Here is a 17,045-nt window from a genome sequence, read left to right on the forward strand (position 1 = left end):
CCTTTCACAATTTCTTTCTTTCTTGTTTTCTTGCTTTTGTGCTTTTGCTTTTTCCTCTGCATCTGGATGGGTATGTTTACACTGCAATGAAAGAGCTGTGGCTGATCTGGGTCAGGTCTTATGGGGCTTGGGCTGGGGGCACCATACAATTAAAATGTAGATGTTCGGGCTCAGGTTGGAATCTGGGGTCTGAGATCTCAGAGCCCACTTCTGCAGCCTTAGTCCTGTGAGTCTGAGACTTGGTGCCTCTTGATTTTTTAAATTGTAGTGTTGACATTCTCAGTGATAGATTCATAGTGTTAAATCCTGGCTCTGTTCAAGACATGGGAATTTCTGCAGTTGGCTGCAATAGGACCAAAATGTCATCCAGAGATTTTGAGCCATTATGGTCATTTATTCTAACCTGCAGTAGCCAAAAACAATAGGTTTGAGTGGGAAGGAACACCTGTGCTGGTCAATGGCATGTTAGCTCCAAGTCCTGATTCGTGGGGTCTGTGCCCCACCACGAATGTCTGTATGTGGCAAAAAGGGAAAAGTGGCTAGCCCACTCCAGCTGCTGGGGTATGTATTCAGGAGACACCTTAGCTGCCATCATCCCCTCTCCACAAAGGATGATATAAGTGGGACCCTGCTATTTTCTATGGGAGCCAAGAAATGTAGGTTCTTTTCCTACCTGCGACACTGATCAGCTCTATGACTTTGTTCAAGTCTCTTTTTCCTTCCCACCTATATAGATGGGAGGATTTTAGGGGAGGAGACAGTCTCTTGCTATATGTCTGTGCAGGACCAGAACAACAAGGTCCTTATTTTTGTTAGTGGCCTCTAAGTGCTACTAAATTACAATAATAATAATGAATAATTAATCATCATCATCATCATCATCATCCCTGGTTGAGATGCTTGGGAACTTAGATGCTCAAATCAGTCATTTAATTTGGTATTGGTATCCTAATTGCCTAGCTGGTCAAATTATTTTTAGAGCTGGTCAAAAAATGCTCAGACATAATCAACGTTATGTTCATTTCCTAGGTTTGACATGGAGCCATTTTTCATGTGTCTCTGAAAATATTTGTGCTCTATTTTAATCAACATGGTTCTCGACATTTGTCTTAATTTTTATTTTCATTTTCCAAAAATCCAGGTTTCATTTATTAAAAAAAATTTGAGAATCATCTCACTTAAAAGTAATCTTGTGGAGAAATGTCACGAACAAAGGAAACATGCTGACAATTATTCATGGACAATTTCAGTATAGAATAAAAGGCCAGTCAATTTACCTTGCACTATATTTTTCGAAGGTGTTTAAGTACCTAAAAATAAAAATAAGCACTCACTGGGATTTTTAAAAGCAACTATGTGTCTAGTTCCAATTGATTTCCATGGGAGTTAGGCACCTAGGCCCAGATTTTAAAAGATATTCAAAATTAAGTGGTGCTAGTCACATAGATGATTTTGAAAATCCCACTAGGTACCTATCTACATCTTTAAGTATCCAAATATCTTTAAAAATATGGCCTCAGGTGCTTAATTCAGTCACTTTTGATGTGAATCTGTGTGCCACTACATGCCAATCTATATCTTTAGGTGCCTAAATACCTTTGTAAACCTGGTCCATTTTTTTTGTATTAATAATGTTAGTATTATTCAATCCTGACCAGCTCTAATTATTAGTATGGCTTTTCATGTCCCAGTGCCTGTGACAAAGCCATCAATACTGTGTTGACATGCAGTCACATTTCCAACACCTCTGTCTCTCCTCCAGATTGAATAACAACAGTGCCAAGACCTCCAGCATGCACTGGGACAACCAAAGTCATGTGACCAAGTTCATTCTGGTGCGTTTCCCTGGCATCCTGGAGCTGCAGCTCCTGCTCTTCTTGGTATTCCTTCTGGCCTACGCACTGACTGTGATAGAGAATATGGTGACCATCATGCTAATCTGGGCCAACGTCTCACTCCACAAGCCCATGTACCTCTTCCTGGGGAATCTCTCTTTCCTGGAGATCTGGTACGTCTCAGTCACGGTGCCCAAGATGTTATTGAGCTTTGTAACAAAAAGGAAAGGCATCTCCTTTGTTGGGTGCATGGCCCACCTCTACTTCTTTCTGGCCTTGGCCTGCACTGAGTGTGTCCTCCTGGCCGTAATGTCCTGTGACCGCTATGTGGCCATCTGCAACCCGCTGCACTACTCAGCCATCATGAGCCAGACTCTCTGCATCTGCCTGGTGGCTGGGTCCTGGCTGAGTGGCTTTCTCATCTCCATGTGGAAGGTCCTCTTCATCTCGCGCCTGACCTTCTGAGGGGTTAACATCATCAACCACTTCTTCTGTGATGTGTCACCACTGCTCAACCTGGCCTGCACTGACATGTCACTGGCAGCACTTATGGACTTTCTGCTGGCCCTGCTCATTCTCCTGAGGCCTCTCTCTGTTACTGTGGCCTCTTACATCTGCATCATCTCTACGGTTGTGCGCATCCACTCAGCCAAGGGGCGTCACAAGGCCTTTTCTACAAGTGCCTCCCACTTGCTGGTGGTCACCATCTTCTATGCCTCCTCTCTCTTCATGTATGCCAGACCTTGAGCCATAAGTTCCTTTGACTCCAACAAGCTGGTGTCCGTCATTTACACAGTTCTGACGCCCCTCCTCAACCCAGTCATCTATTGCCTGAGTAACAAGGAGTTCAAGGACACCCTGAGGAAAATGGTGCATGGCAGAAAAGTCTTCTCCTAGATACCTTGTCTGGGACTTTCCAATATAGCCTAAGGGATTTCCATTCTTTAACTCACTAATATCTGGTGGCAGTGAGTTCCAGAGGTCAGAATGATTTTTGTCTACTAGACTTACCTCAGACCACGTGAATTCCTTTTAATGGGCCTATTATATCATTCTTGAGGGCTAGGGTGGTCTGGGATTTCAAAGAGGGGCTAAGGTAATTAGGTGTCTAATGCCCATTGTTTAACTCAGTACTAATTCAGTAAAATTTAACCTGCACTGAAATATAATGGTTTGTTGAACTGAACTGAAATTATTTGTTTCATGTCTGGTGGGCCAGATTTTTAAAGGTGACTAATGGTATTTTCAAAATCCATTGAAATTACTGTGAATCGGGCACATAGATGCTTTTGAAAATTTCATTAGTTGTCTTAATACCTTTAAAATACTTGCCTTTTGATATGACACACCATCTGCCTCAGGTCTAACGGTGCCTCATGGTAGTTGTAGCTTGGGTCTTTCAGTCATAATTCTTCTCTATGGACCAGGCTTCTCAGCTGAATTACATCTCCAGACCAGTGGGATGCATCATGGGAGATGTAATCCAGTCCCCAGGGCCAGCTCGATGCACTAGCAAAACAAGCAGGTGCTTAGGGCGGCACATTTCCAGGGGGCAGCATTTTGGCCATCCTTTTTTTTTTTTATTCACTTCCTCCCCTCTCACAACTCTGCAGACGCAGAGCCAAGGACCAGCTGGAGATCCAGCATGGGAGCTGAGAACCCACGGGACCCTGGGAGCTGTAGTTCCTTGCTTAGCTACCTGCCTATAGAGCCAGCTCTGGATCAAGGAAAGAACTACATTTCCCAGCAATCCCTTGGTAGCTATGACCAGGAAAGGGAGGAGGAGGGAGTGATGTAGCTGATCCATGTTGCAGCTTGCTGTGAGTCGAAAGGGGTGGTTCTGTGAATGGGGACAAGTGTGCCCAAAGAGTAGGCTGCTTTGCCCCAGATATCACCTTCAGAAGGCATCTCCAGACTGGATTAGGTATACTGGAGTGACCTTACCTTGCAGTCCCCAAAGAAGGTATTGGGTGGACTAAATGGACAGTGCCCCTCTCTATTTGAAGGCTAGCAAGGGAGGTACGTGGATCCCACTACAATTTGAAATGAAAAGTAAGGGAGGGAAGGTTCTGGACTTGGGCAGCTTTAGATGCACTACTAGGCACGTAGGAGGATTTCCACTTCTGAGTCTTGGAAACAGAAATTGACTTTTCCTTTCCAGATATGGCTAATATTCAGAAAGGAAATCTAGCACCTGCCTTCCAGATCTGAACACTTCAAAATTCAGGAGTGCTCAAGCTCAGTTTGGGCAGCTGTTACTTCATTTCTCCCAAATCAATATACTGATCCACTGTAATTTGCTGTAGAAAAAGTAGGAGAAAATTGAGCAAGAAATGCTTCCCAGTGGTTATTAGGACTGGAATTGCTATTTTCAACAGCCATAGCCCTTTTTTAAAAAAATTTATTTAAAAGAAGGACAGTGATATTGCATTGCAAATTCCCCATTGAAAGACAGAGTGGAACAAAAGAATAATAAAGGCATCTCAACTTTTCCTCATTTATGTAGGAAAGTCTTATAATATGCATCCAGATATTCTCCAATCACACAAGCTGAAAATTGTTCCACTTTACTGCAGTTCTGTAACCATATAGGAACCAATCCTGTCTGTGTTCTGTGCACATCCAAAATTCCTGCTGAACGACCTGCCCTGGGAGTGATTACCAGTGACCCAGGAGGGTGCAGGTTGTGGGGAGAGCCCAGGGCTGGGGTGGCAGGGGGATGGCGGGAGGGCACTGGGTAGGGGAAAGGGGGAAGCCCAGCGCTGGGGTAGCAGGGGTGTGGATGTGGGGGGAGAGCCCAGGGCTAGGTCAGGGGGCAGCCAAACATTTATTTGCTTGGGGCAGCAAAAAACCTAGAGCTAGCCCTGCCAGTCACGAAGCATGAAGTAACGACTCGAGGCTGTAGGTTATTGTCCAACTGACCCAAAGACCATTTCACCATTTCCCAAACTGATTTTTTTTCCTGCATTTTTCAGTTCACAAAAAATATGAATCATTCACCCCGCTCCTCAAAGCAGGATCAATTCCCAACTAAATCATCCCAGCCAGGTCTTTGTTAAGCCTGACTTTTAAAAACCTCTAAGAGAGGATATTCCACCACCTCTCTAGGTAACCCATTCCAGTGCTTCACCACCCTCCTAGTGAAAAAGATTTTCCTAATATCCAATCTAAACCTCCCCCATTGCAGCTTGAGACCATTACTCCTTGTTCTATCATCTGGTACCACTAAGAACAGTCTAGAACCATCCTCTTTGGAACCTCTTTTCAGGTAGTTGAAAGCAGCTATCAAATCCCCCCTCATTCTTCTCTTTTGCAGACTAAACAGTCCCAGTTCCCTCAGCCTCTCTTCATAAGTCATGTGCTCCAGCCCCTTAATCATTTTTGTTGCCCTCCGCTGGACTCTTTCCACTTTTTCCACATCATTCTTGTACTGTGGGGCCTAAAACTAGACACAGTACTCCAGATGAGGCCTCAACAATGTCGAACTGAGGGGAATGATCACATCCCTCAATCTGCTGGCAATGCCTCTACTTATACAGCCCAAAATGATATTAACCTTCTTGGCAACAAAGGCCACTGTTGACTCATATCCAACTTCTCGTCCACTGCAACCCCTAGATCCTTTTCTGCAGAACTGCTGCCATTCGGTCTCTAGTCTGTAGCAGTGCATGTGATTCTTCTGTCCAAAGTGAAGGACTCTGCACTTGTCCTTGTTGAACCTCATCAGGTTTCTTTTGGCCCAATTGTCTAATTTGTCTAGGCCCCTCTGTATCCTATCCCTACCTCCAGCGTATCTACAATTCTTCCCAGTTTAGTGTCATCTGCAAACTTGCTGAGAGTGCAGTCCATGCTATCCTCCAGATTATTAATGAAGATATTGAACAAAACCAGCCCCAGGACCAATCCTTGAGGCACTCCGTTTGATACTGGCTGCCAACTAGACATGGAGCCATTGATCACTACCTGTTGAGCCCGACGATCTAGGCAGCTTTCTATCCATCTTATATTATAATCCATTCATCCAACCCATACTTCTTTAACTTGCAGGCAAGAATACTGTGGGAGACCGTATCAAAAGCTTTCCTAAAGTCAATAAAGTCACATCCAATGCTTTCCCCTCATCCACAGACCCAGTTATCTCCTCATAGAAGGCAATTAAGTTAGTCAGGCATGACTTGCCCTTGGTGAATCCATGCTGACTGTTCCTGATCACTTTCCTCTCCTCTAAGTGCTTCAGAATTTATTCCTTGAGGACCTGCTCCATGATTTTTCCAGAGACTGAGGTGAGGCCGACTGACCTGTTGTTACCCAGATCCTCTTCCTTCCCTTTTTTAAAAATGGTCACTAGATTAGACTTTTTCCAGTCATCCAGGACCTCCCCCGATTGCCATGAGTTTTCAAAGATAATGGACAATGGCTCTGCAATCACATCTGCCAACTCCTTTAGCACTCTCAGATGCAGTGCATCCAGCCCCATGGATATGTGTTCATCCAGCTTTTCTAAAAAGTCCTGAACCATTTCTTTCTCCACAGAGGGCTGGTCATCTCCTCCCCATGCTGTGCTGCCCAGTGCAGTAGTCTGGGAGCTGACCTTGTTCGTGAAGACAGAGGCAAAAAAAGCATTGAGTACATGAGCCTTTTCCACATCCTCTCTCACTAGGTTGCCTCCCTCATTCAGTAAGGGGCCCACACTTTCCTTGACTTTCTTCTTGTTGCTAACATACCTGAAGAAACCCTTCTTGTTACTCTTAACATTTCTTCCTAGCTGCAACTCCAAGTGCGATTTGGCCTTCCTAATTTCACTCCTGCATGCTTGAGCAATATTTTTATACTCCTCCCTGGTCGTTTGTCCAATCTTTCACTTCTTGTAAGCTTCTTTTTTGTGTTTAAGATCAGCAAGGATTTCACTGTTAAGCCAAGCTGGTCAACTGCCATATTTACTATTTTTTCTACATGTTGGGATGGTTTCTTCCTGCAACCTCAATAAGGATTATTTAAAATAGAGCCAGCTCTCCTGGACTCCTTTCCCCCTCATGTTATTCTCTCAGGGGATCCTGCCCATCAGTTCCCTGAAGGAGACAAAGTCTGCTTTTCTGAAGTCCAGGGTCTGTATTATGCTGCTTTCCTTTCTTCCTTGTGTCAGGATCCTGAACTCGACCATATCATGGTCACTGCCTCCCAGGTTCCCATCCACTTTTGTTTCCCCTACTAATTCTTCCCCATTTGTGAGCAGCAGGTCAAGAAGAGTTCTGTCCTTAGTTGGTTCCTCCAACACTTGTATGAGGAAATTGTCCCCTACACTTTCCAAAAACTTCCTGGATTGTCTGTGCACCACTGTATTGCTCTCCCAGCCGATATCAGGGTGATTAAAGTCTCCCATGAGGACCAGGGCCTGCGATCTAGTAAGTTCTGCTAGTTGCTGGAAGAAAGCCTTGTCCACCTCATCCCCCTGGTCTGGTGGTCTATAGCAGACTTCCCCTACAACATCACCTTTGTTGCTCACATTTCTAAACTTAATCCAAAGACTCTTAGGTTTTGATGCAGTTTCATACCAGAGCTCTGAGCAGTCATACTGCTCTCTTACGAACAATGGAACTCCCTCACCTTTTCTGCCCTGCCTGTCTTTCTTGAACACTTTAGATCCATCCATTACAGTGCTCCAGTCATGTGAGTTATCCCACCAAGTCTCTGTTATTCCAATCACATCATAGTTCCTTGACTGTGCCAGGACTTCCAGTTCTCCCTGCTTGTTTCCCATGCTTCTTGCATTTGTATATAGGCACTTAAGATAACTCACAGATCATCCCACTTTCTCAGTATGAAACAGGAGTCCTCCACAAATGTTTTCCGGGTAGGCCAGAAATTCTGATATTGACTGAGCTCTAATTCAGACCATGGTGGATGCCCCCACCCACGAACATATACACTCCTAATTCAGACGAGATATTACACTACTGCAGATAGCCCTCCCTGAGGTAGTCTGGTGACCAGGTTTTGCAGTGGCTGTCTCAAGGCTAAGGATTTTCAAAACTGAACTAAATCATGGTAAATAAAAACTTGTCATCAAAATTTTTCTGAGGGAAAATCTTCACCTCCTGTTCAGCTCTTTGAATTAATCAGAGTGAAGCCTGCATAGCCACTGTGTTTTTTTTTAAATTAGGGCTGGCCCACAGGTAGTACATAGTAGGGAGTACACAGGAGACCTCCACACCACCAGGGGCACTAGATAACCCACATTTTGGAACTTGGGGAGGGCCGTGACCTCACCCTCATGTCTATTCCTTTCCAGGTGAAACTCAGCAGCTTGTTCAGGAGGGAAGTGCATGGAGACCCTCCAAAGCAGAAGACTAGGGGGCACATCTGAGCACTGTCTGAAAAGGAAATCTGCCTTCCCATACGCTAAGCTGGTGCATTGCTTTCTAGCACAGGTGTTGATCAGGCATATTTAAGTAATACTGGCCCATCACAGCTGTGCCTTGTAAAGCCAAGAGTCTGCAATTTATTCAGCCCCCTCCCCGTGATGGTAAATGACTTTATATCCATTGCACAGCTGGGTAAACTGAGGCACAGACCAGGAAAGTGACCTAGCTAAGGACACACAACCACGAGTGCTCATCATTGACAAGTGGCCTATATGTAGGCTTGAAAGCATTTAAGCCTGCATGTTTATTTTTTATATTCATCAATTCAGATATCCACAGCTGTGCACATATATAATGTTTGAGCATTTTTTAATTTTTGCATTGGTTTAAATATTCAGTTGCAGGGGGCTTTTCACTGCAAGAGGGGAAACTTAGGTTAGATAGGAAGAAAACATTCTGACTATAAGGGTAGTGAAGCTCTGGAACAGGATTCCAAACGAGGTTGTGGAATCTCCATCACTTGGACAAACACCTGTCAGGGATGGTCTATGTTTGTTTGCTCCTGCCTCAGTGGACATGAGTAGATGACATCTCAGGATCCCTTCTGGTTTGACATTATGGTGGGACCCACAATAATTTTTTATTGACAGTAGATGCAGAGATTCAAAAATTGTATAACTGTTAAAACACTCCTTGTCAACACGTCAAAATATAGAAAGTAAATATCTTTCAATCAAACACAAATAAGTCTTCAAGCAGCATTTTTCTTACTTCGCTGATCTCTAAATTGCGATTATTGTCAATTTAGATATCTGTAGGTCAGTTTGTGTGTGTATACAGTAAAACAGACATTTAACGAAACAATAAAAATCCAGTCCTTCCCAGCCTGATTACATGAACTGAACTGCTGCACTTCTGGCCACTCCTTTGGTGGCAAAGGGCTAACAACACAATTAGCATTTTGGGAGCTTGCTCGCTCATGCCAATATCAATCCAGAGTAGCTCTCACACATCAAACATAAGTCTCCGTTTTCAAGGCCCTCTGTGGCCTCTCTCCACCGAACTGATCATCTCTCATTCACTGTCAGGAGGTTGACTCCCTCCTCTGATTGGCCCACCATGCCTGCCTCCATAACCCACTTGTTACATTTTCATTCTTCCCCCCTTGCTGCCCCTCATGCTGGGAGGAGCTCCCCACAAATATCCATAAACCTACCACATTAGCCTACTCTCCATCCCTAAACACTCATTGAAATCAGTCCCTAACTCCCTTAGGCTTCTTTGAAAATCTCAGCATTAAATATGCTTCATATTTGGTAAGAGAAAGTTGCATGTTCCAGTGGAGGTATTTCCTGATCTTATATCGCAATTCATTGCTCTTAAACCTCCTTTTCCTCTGTTTTATGATCTTTTCTGCCTTTGGCTTCTTCTTATACTGCTTATTTCCCTTCTCTATCTCCTCCTTCCTCCCATTCCTTCACTTCCTCCTCCTCCCTCTTCTGCCTTTCTTTTTTTCTATTAGTGCTTCCTTTTCTTTTTTCATCTTCATTTCCTTTGTTCCCCCTCTGTAGCTCCCTCACCTTCTCCCTCTTTCCCATCCTTTCCACCCTTATCTCCACAGCTGTGAAAGGATGAGGACATGGAAGCCAACAACCGTAGCGTGGTAAAGGTCTTCATCATCCTGGGCTTCTCCAGCATGCCACATCTCCAGGCTTTGTTCTTCATCTTGATCCTGGCTACCTATGTCCTGACAGTGACTGCCAATCTGGTCATTATTTCAGTGGTGAAGGGCAATCAACACCTGCACCGCCCCATGTATTATTTCCTGTGCAGCTTCTCCTTTCTGGAGATCTTATTTACCACCTCCACTGCGCCCAAGATGCTGGGGAGCTTAGCGGAAGTTAGAAGCACTATCTCTGTGGCTGGCTGCATAGCCCAGCTCTACCTTTTCTTCACCCTGGACTCCACCCAGTGTTTCCTCCTGGCCATCATGGCCTACAACCGCTACCTGGCCATCTGTCACCCACTGCGGTACCCGGCCATCATGACCATGTCGATCTGCACCCGACTGATAGGGGTGGTCTTGCTGGGTGGCTTCCTAGCCTCCTTGCTGCCCATTATCTTCATCTCCCAGCTCTCATTCTGTGAGCCTGAGGAAATCCAACACTACTTCTGCGATGCGGGGCCCTTGCTGAGGCTAGCATCATGCTGAATGTGTTGACATGTAATACAGCACTTCACCTTCCTCTCAATATCTTCATAGATCTCTCATCATGAGACATGACTCTGGATGGCCTTCATTCATACAGTGCCAAAATGTCCTTCTTGCAGAGCTTCCAAAACCTGAGATTGGAGGGTGTAATGGTGTTGGGACTCACCACCACAGTGCCTCCTGCTGGTTGTCCTTGGGAATTAGCTCAGTCCAGTGGAGCGCCCTCTCTTGGTTGTGTCCCGCCTATTGTCTCACCCTTGGTTGGCATCTGAGCCCACATCACTCTCCAGCTCATGGCGTCCTATTCTGGATCACTGCCCTCTGGCAGTGCCCCTTAGTCCATCCACACTCCCTTCCGGGGAGGTGTCAATCAGCTGTCTCTCTGTTCCCCAGCCAATGAGGGCAACTGCACCCCCAAAGTCACAGCCCTCTTGGCAGGGGGTTGGTGCAGCCCTAGATGGCCACTCCCATCAGCTAGGTGTAAGGCAAGGGAGAAGAGGTGGGGGACCCAGGCCCGCCCACTACTCTGGGTCCCAACCTAGGGACACTCTAGTGGCAGCCATCCTACTCTCCTTCTCTCCCTCCATCTGTCCATGCCCCTGGGCCGCTTCCCCTTCAGCACCTCGCACCAGCTAGCCCTTCCCCTCAGGGCCTGAAGCCTGGCAGACACTGGGCTGGAGTTCCCTTCTGCTCCCCTGGGGCCTGCCCAGCACTGCGCTGTCCCAGGTGCTAGTCTCCCAGCTCTGGAGACAGACCTTCCCCTCTCAAAGGCCTGGGACAGACTACCTCTCGTCTCCCAGAGCAGCCTTTTTATAGAACTGAGCCTGGCCCTGATTGGCTCCCAATAAGTCCTTCTTCAATTGGCTGCCCATCTACGCAGGCACACTGGCCTGCTGCAGCCTAAATTCTCAGGAAGTGGGGCAGCTGCCTCATTACAGAGGGATTGTAGATTGATCATTCACATCTCCATAAAATGCAACCACGATTCACAGATAATTCAGACTGATGTGACACAAATTGTGCAAACTGGGGATTCTTTGGCTCCCACACTGTACCCTGTAATACCACTCTCTTCACAAAAGAAAGTGCATCATACTGAGACATTTCTTTGTCAATGTCTGTGCTAGTGATGGGTAAAATTTCCATCAAGTTCAGATTGAACACTTTGTCTGAACTTTCTTCGGGTTGATGAGAACTTGGACATGGCAGATGCAACAGTCCATCAGCATTGCTGTGCTGAGTCCCTTTTGGAAACTGAATAGCATAGTAATGAGCTGAAAGTAACTATGCCCATCTTTGCATTTGAGCAGCTGCTAATGACAGAAACCCAAGTTTTGGTCAAAAAATTCACCAATGTGATGCAGCTGTGAAAAAAGGCTAATGCAGTCCTAGGATGCATCAGGAGAGAGATTTCCAGTAAAGACAGGAAAGTGTTAGTATATTATACAAGGCACTGATCAAACCTCATCTGGAATACTGAGCGATTCTGGTCTCCCATGTTGGGAAAGATGAATTCAAACTGGAACAGGTGCAGAGAAGGGCTACTAGGATGATGTGAGGAATGGAAAGCCTACTTTGTGAGAGGAGACTCAAAGAGCTTGGCTTGTTTAGCCAAACAGAAAGACGACTGAGGGGAGATATGATTGTTCTCTATAAATACATCAGAGGGATAAATACTAGGGGGGAAAGGAGTTATTTAAGTTAAGTGCCAATGTGGACACAAGAACAAATGGATATTAACTGGTTATCAACAAGTTTACACTAGAAATTAGACGAAGGTTTCTAACCGTCAGAGGAGTGAAGTTCTGGAACAGCGTTTCAAGGGGAGCAGTTGGGGCAAAAAACCTAACTGACCACCTTATTTGGGGTCAGGAAGGAATTTTCACCAGGTCAAACTGGCAGAGACCCTGGGGGTTTCCACTTTTTTCTGCATCATGGCGCACGGGTCACTTGCTGGTTTAAACTAGTGTAAATGGTAAATTCTCTGGAACTTGAAGCCTTTAAATCATTATTCGAGGTCTTAAGTAACTCAGCTGGAGGTTAGGGGTCTTTGAGAGGAGTGCATGGGTGAGGTTCTGTGGCCTGCAATGTGAAGGAGGTCAGACCAGATGATCATGATGGTCCCTTCTGGCCTTAAAGTTTATTAAACTATGAGGCCCATAGAGGTATTTAGGTGCCTGAAAAAGCAGCTGGGTGTCCAGAGGGATATTCAAAAGTGCCCAAGCCCCTAACTCCAACTTGCATGCCTTTAAATCTGGGCCTTATGCTCCTAAATCAAATAGGTGCTTCTGTAAATTGCACTTGTTAGCCTCAAGTTTCCCAAGCCATTACGAAGTCCTGAGGTGAGCTGCAGCTGCAGCTGCCATGATACAAACAATAAATTATAATAAAATATAGCTGTTTGGCTCAATCTGCCACAATCCCAGTGATTTTCCCAGTGACCATTCCTGCCCAGCAATTCTCAGCCGCTAGATCAGTTGCAGAGCTTCTCAAGGGGCTTTCCCGGTACTTGTGTACATTGAAAACATGGTGAAAGACCCAGCTCGAATCAAATAGCAGGCAGTGCACAAAGGGATGGTGGTTTCATACTTAATTCAATTACGAGTTCTGGCCAGGGATGCAGGACCCAGAGTGAGAGGTTTATAAGATGTGAAATGACAAGCGAAGGGAGTATCAGTCATTGCAGTTACAGAGACATCAAAGATGCTCCCAGCTTTGTCTGTGGGATGCCCAGCTGGTAAGAACCCCATTCATCTAGTCTAATTAGACCTCACAGGACATGCACAGCTACATCCTTCCTTGATGTGGCTTCCTACCATAATTAGCAAGAAGGCAATTATTAACTAGGCTCAAACAAGTCCCTGTAGACCCAGTGCACTGACTGGGCTTAGGGCCAAGAATATCCTTCACATAATGAAACATCCAGAAAAAACATTGGCTTTTGATTTTATTCTTTCACAGCTTGGTTCCCAACTAACAAAAGACAGCAGAGAGATGAATCTCTGTTAGCATGCCTACTTAATACACTAGGTGAAAGCAAGGGGAATAATCACAATACAAACATAAGCCTATTGTCTTTATTATTAATAAATTGGCCTCATATTACAACAATAGTTTACTTTTATAGTCTTATTGTTGCCAAGTTTGTGAGTATTGATGATTATCAGAAATTGGCCTATGTTCATACACCTATTGTCATATAGCAATAATAATAATTGGAATTGTGCTGTCTCTGCACAAGGGATGGAATTTTCAAAAGGACCTAAGGGAATTGGGCACCTTACTCCATTGTGATGCATTAGGATTTGGGTGTCTTAACAGCTTGGGGAATTTCACCCAAAGTGATATCAAATGCGTGCATTAGACAAAGTTACTCAGTTGAGGAAAAGACAATTTTCCTCTTAACTTTTTCCATTCTACTAATCTTAGGCATCTGTCTGACAGCTATAATAGTTTATATTTAGGTTCAGAATGATTTGAATTTTATTAGTAAAAGTCAATTTCACCACATACACACAAATTGATGTAAGGTCTGAATGGAAAAGTTATAATCCATCAAATCTGATTATCCTTGTTAAAACTATGTGTCATCTTTATAGCTAAAGTAATGAATATTGACTACGTATTTGCATATCAGATGTGTCTGTTCTTAGGTGACATCTCACAAATAAAAACAACGAGGAGTCCTTGTGGCACCTTAGAGACTAACAAATGTGTTTGGGCATAGCTTTCATGGGCTATAACCCATTTCATCAGATGCATGGAGTGAAAAATACAGTAGGCAGAATATATATTATAGCACATGAAAAGATGGGAGTTGCCTTACCAAGTGAGGGGTCAATGCTAACAAGCCAATTCAGTTAAGGTGGCCGCAGAATCTATGAAACGATTAATGTTTTAGTTTTTTTTTCTCAGTTTTTTCAAAACAAAATTCTATGGGAATTGACACTTTCTCACAGAAAGTTTCAGTGTCACTGTGTCAGTGTCAATGGAAAAACATTGCACTGGAAAATTTTTGACCAGCTCCAATCAAAACCGGCTTCAGTGAGGCACTGACTGCACAAAAGCCTGCACCATTTTTAACTGAAGGGGTGTTTGTAAACCAATGTCGGGTGAGATTTTCCATGGCACCTAAAGGAGTTAGGAGCAGAAGTCTAACTGAGATTAGCCTCTCTTAAATCCATATAAGAACATCCATACATGGTTTTACACTGGGTCTGCTAAATAAGTTTTAAACCAATTTAAATAGAAACCAATTCAACTCTGAATATGGACAAGGTTGGGCCTTGGGCCTGATGAAATAGCATCAAACAATAATTTCACCCACGGGCAGTGGTAAACTTAAAAGGAGTGGAGTATATACATACACATATTGCAAGGCCAGAAGGGACCATTTTGATCATCTAGTCTGACCTCCTGTAGAACACAGACCATAGACTTTCCCCACAATAATAACTAGAGCAGATCTTTTTGAAAAACATCCATTCTTGATTTTAAAATTGCCAATGATGGAGAATCCATCATGCTCCTTGGTAAATTGTTCCAATGGTTAATTACTGTCGCAGTTAAAAAAGTACACATTTTTTTCCAGTCTGAAATTGTCTAGATTAAAAAGCCCGGCATTAAATGTCTGTTCCCCATATAGGTACATGTAGACTGTAATCAAGTCACCCCTTAACCTTCTATTTGTTAAGCTAACTAAATTGAGCTCTTTGAGTCTATCACTACAAGGGAGGTTTTCTAATCCTTTTATCATTCTCATGGCTCTTCTCTGACCCCTTCTCTAATTTATCAACATCCTTCTTGAATTTTGGATGCCAGAATTGCTCACAGGATTCCAGCACCATTTGTGCTAGTGCCACATGGAGAGGTCAAGTAACCTCTCTATTTCTACTCGAGATTCCCTTGTTTATGTATCCCTGAATTGTCTTAACCCTTTTGCCCACCACATCGTGATGGGACCTCTTGTTCACCTGATTATCCACACCCCGCCAAATCTTTTTCAGAATCACTGCTTCTCAGGATTGTGCTCCCCATCCTATAAGGATGGCCTACATTCTTTGTTCTGAGATTTATGTTTACATTTAGCCATATTAAAATGCAAAAGTTCTCCCACATTTGTTCATTGATCTTGGAAGACATCTGCATCCAATTTGAAAAGTAAAAGATTTTCAGTGGATCCCAAGGGAGTTGGGTGCCCAAATATAATGTAGAGATGTACCTATCTCATAGAGCTGGAAGGGACCTTGAAAGGTCATTGAGTCCAGTCACTTGCCTTCACAGTAGGACCAAGCAAGGTCACTAACAGAGATTTTTTTCCCCCAGATCCCTAAATGGCCCCCTTAAGGATTGAATTCATAACCGTGGGTTTAACAGGCCAATACTCAAACCACTGAGCTATCCTGCTCCCAGTGAAATTCAGTTGCCTATGATCTCTATTTTTAATCCTCTCTGTTCTATAGCCCTTCAGGAGTGAGACCTTGGGAATGAGATGTCTGCATGTTCTATATTATATATTTGCTGATAGATCACATGTAAGTAATTATAGACTACGATCAAATTACCCATTAACCTTCTCTTGATTAAAATAAACAGATTTAGCTCCTGATCTATATCACTATAAGGCATGTTTTCCAATCCTTTAATCATTCAGATCCAAATAGCATATGTGATTTTGTCAACAGGGATTCGTATAAAGGTCAAACATTCCATTCAACATTTGTTTTAAAAAGTGGTCAGTTTTGACATCTTCAGCCTGATCTTCGCCAATACAAGAGGAAAAATGAAAATACTGTTTCATTTTTAATGCCCATGTTATGTTTTGATGGCGAGTGTGTGTGATTTTTATATTTCTTAAATCTAAAATTTTATAAGTCCAGTCAAAATGAAAATCTGTCATGACCTTCTCTACATCATCATTAGCATCCTCGTTAATAAACATAATAATTCATAATAATGGTTCCCAAGTAGAGCTGGTTTAAACTTATCCATCTTTTGTTTTTTAATTCTTTTTAGGAATAGCTGGGTTTTGACTCAACAAAAATGTTCTTGAAACATGTCTGCTTTCCTTGAACTGTTCAATTTTTCATCAAAAAATTACAACCCCAAAACAAAACAAAAACAATCATTTTAAATCCCCCCAATTTTTCCCCCCACAGTTTTCAGCTATATTCTGTTCAATATTTGGTTGTGAGAAACAAAAACATTTTTGGTTTTCAAGTTCTCAATAAGCAGTGAAATTTTTCCACTGAAAACTTAGCCAAAAATGACTCCCCCACACCATTTTCACTAAACTTTTCCATACTGGGGAAAAAGAAATATCTGCCCACTGCTGTTCACAACAGTAGATGTACTAAGCACAACCATAATAAAAACACCAACATCAATGATATTGTAGAATTCTAGGCACAGCTGTAATACAATTAATAATGACAATGGTCAATTAGAATGGTTCCCTGGAGTGTAATTTCCAGGTAATACTGTAATGCAAATAGTAAAATATCCAATAATTAATATGGTTCAATATAGTGTATTTTCAAGTGCATCTTGCAGGATTTTCCCTTACAATATACTGTCCATTTCTCCACTTTCCTTAATAATATCAGAGATACTTTTTGAGTATTGTCTCTATTCTAT

At 43.3% G+C, this 17,045-nt stretch overlaps 1 protein-coding gene and 1 pseudogene across 1 annotated transcript; both read left to right on the plus strand.

The window, feature by feature from the left end:
• Positions 1–1,793: 1,793 nt before the first annotated feature.
• LOC127031253 (olfactory receptor 226-like) lies at positions 1,794–6,024 on the plus strand (annotated as a pseudogene).
• A 3,812-nt stretch (positions 6,025–9,836) lies between these two features.
• LOC127030843 (olfactory receptor 11H7-like) lies at positions 9,837–10,409 on the plus strand. The gene has a single exon (XM_050917565.1). It carries the CDS (start codon positions 9,837–9,839, stop codon positions 10,407–10,409), a length of 573 nt encoding a protein of 190 aa, XP_050773522.1.
• Positions 10,410–17,045: the final 6,636 nt, after the last annotated feature.

Source organism: Gopherus flavomarginatus, chromosome 11 (assembly GCF_025201925.1).
Source record: "Gopherus flavomarginatus isolate rGopFla2 chromosome 11, rGopFla2.mat.asm, whole genome shotgun sequence".
Taxonomy (NCBI): domain Eukaryota; kingdom Metazoa; phylum Chordata; order Testudines; family Testudinidae; genus Gopherus; species Gopherus flavomarginatus.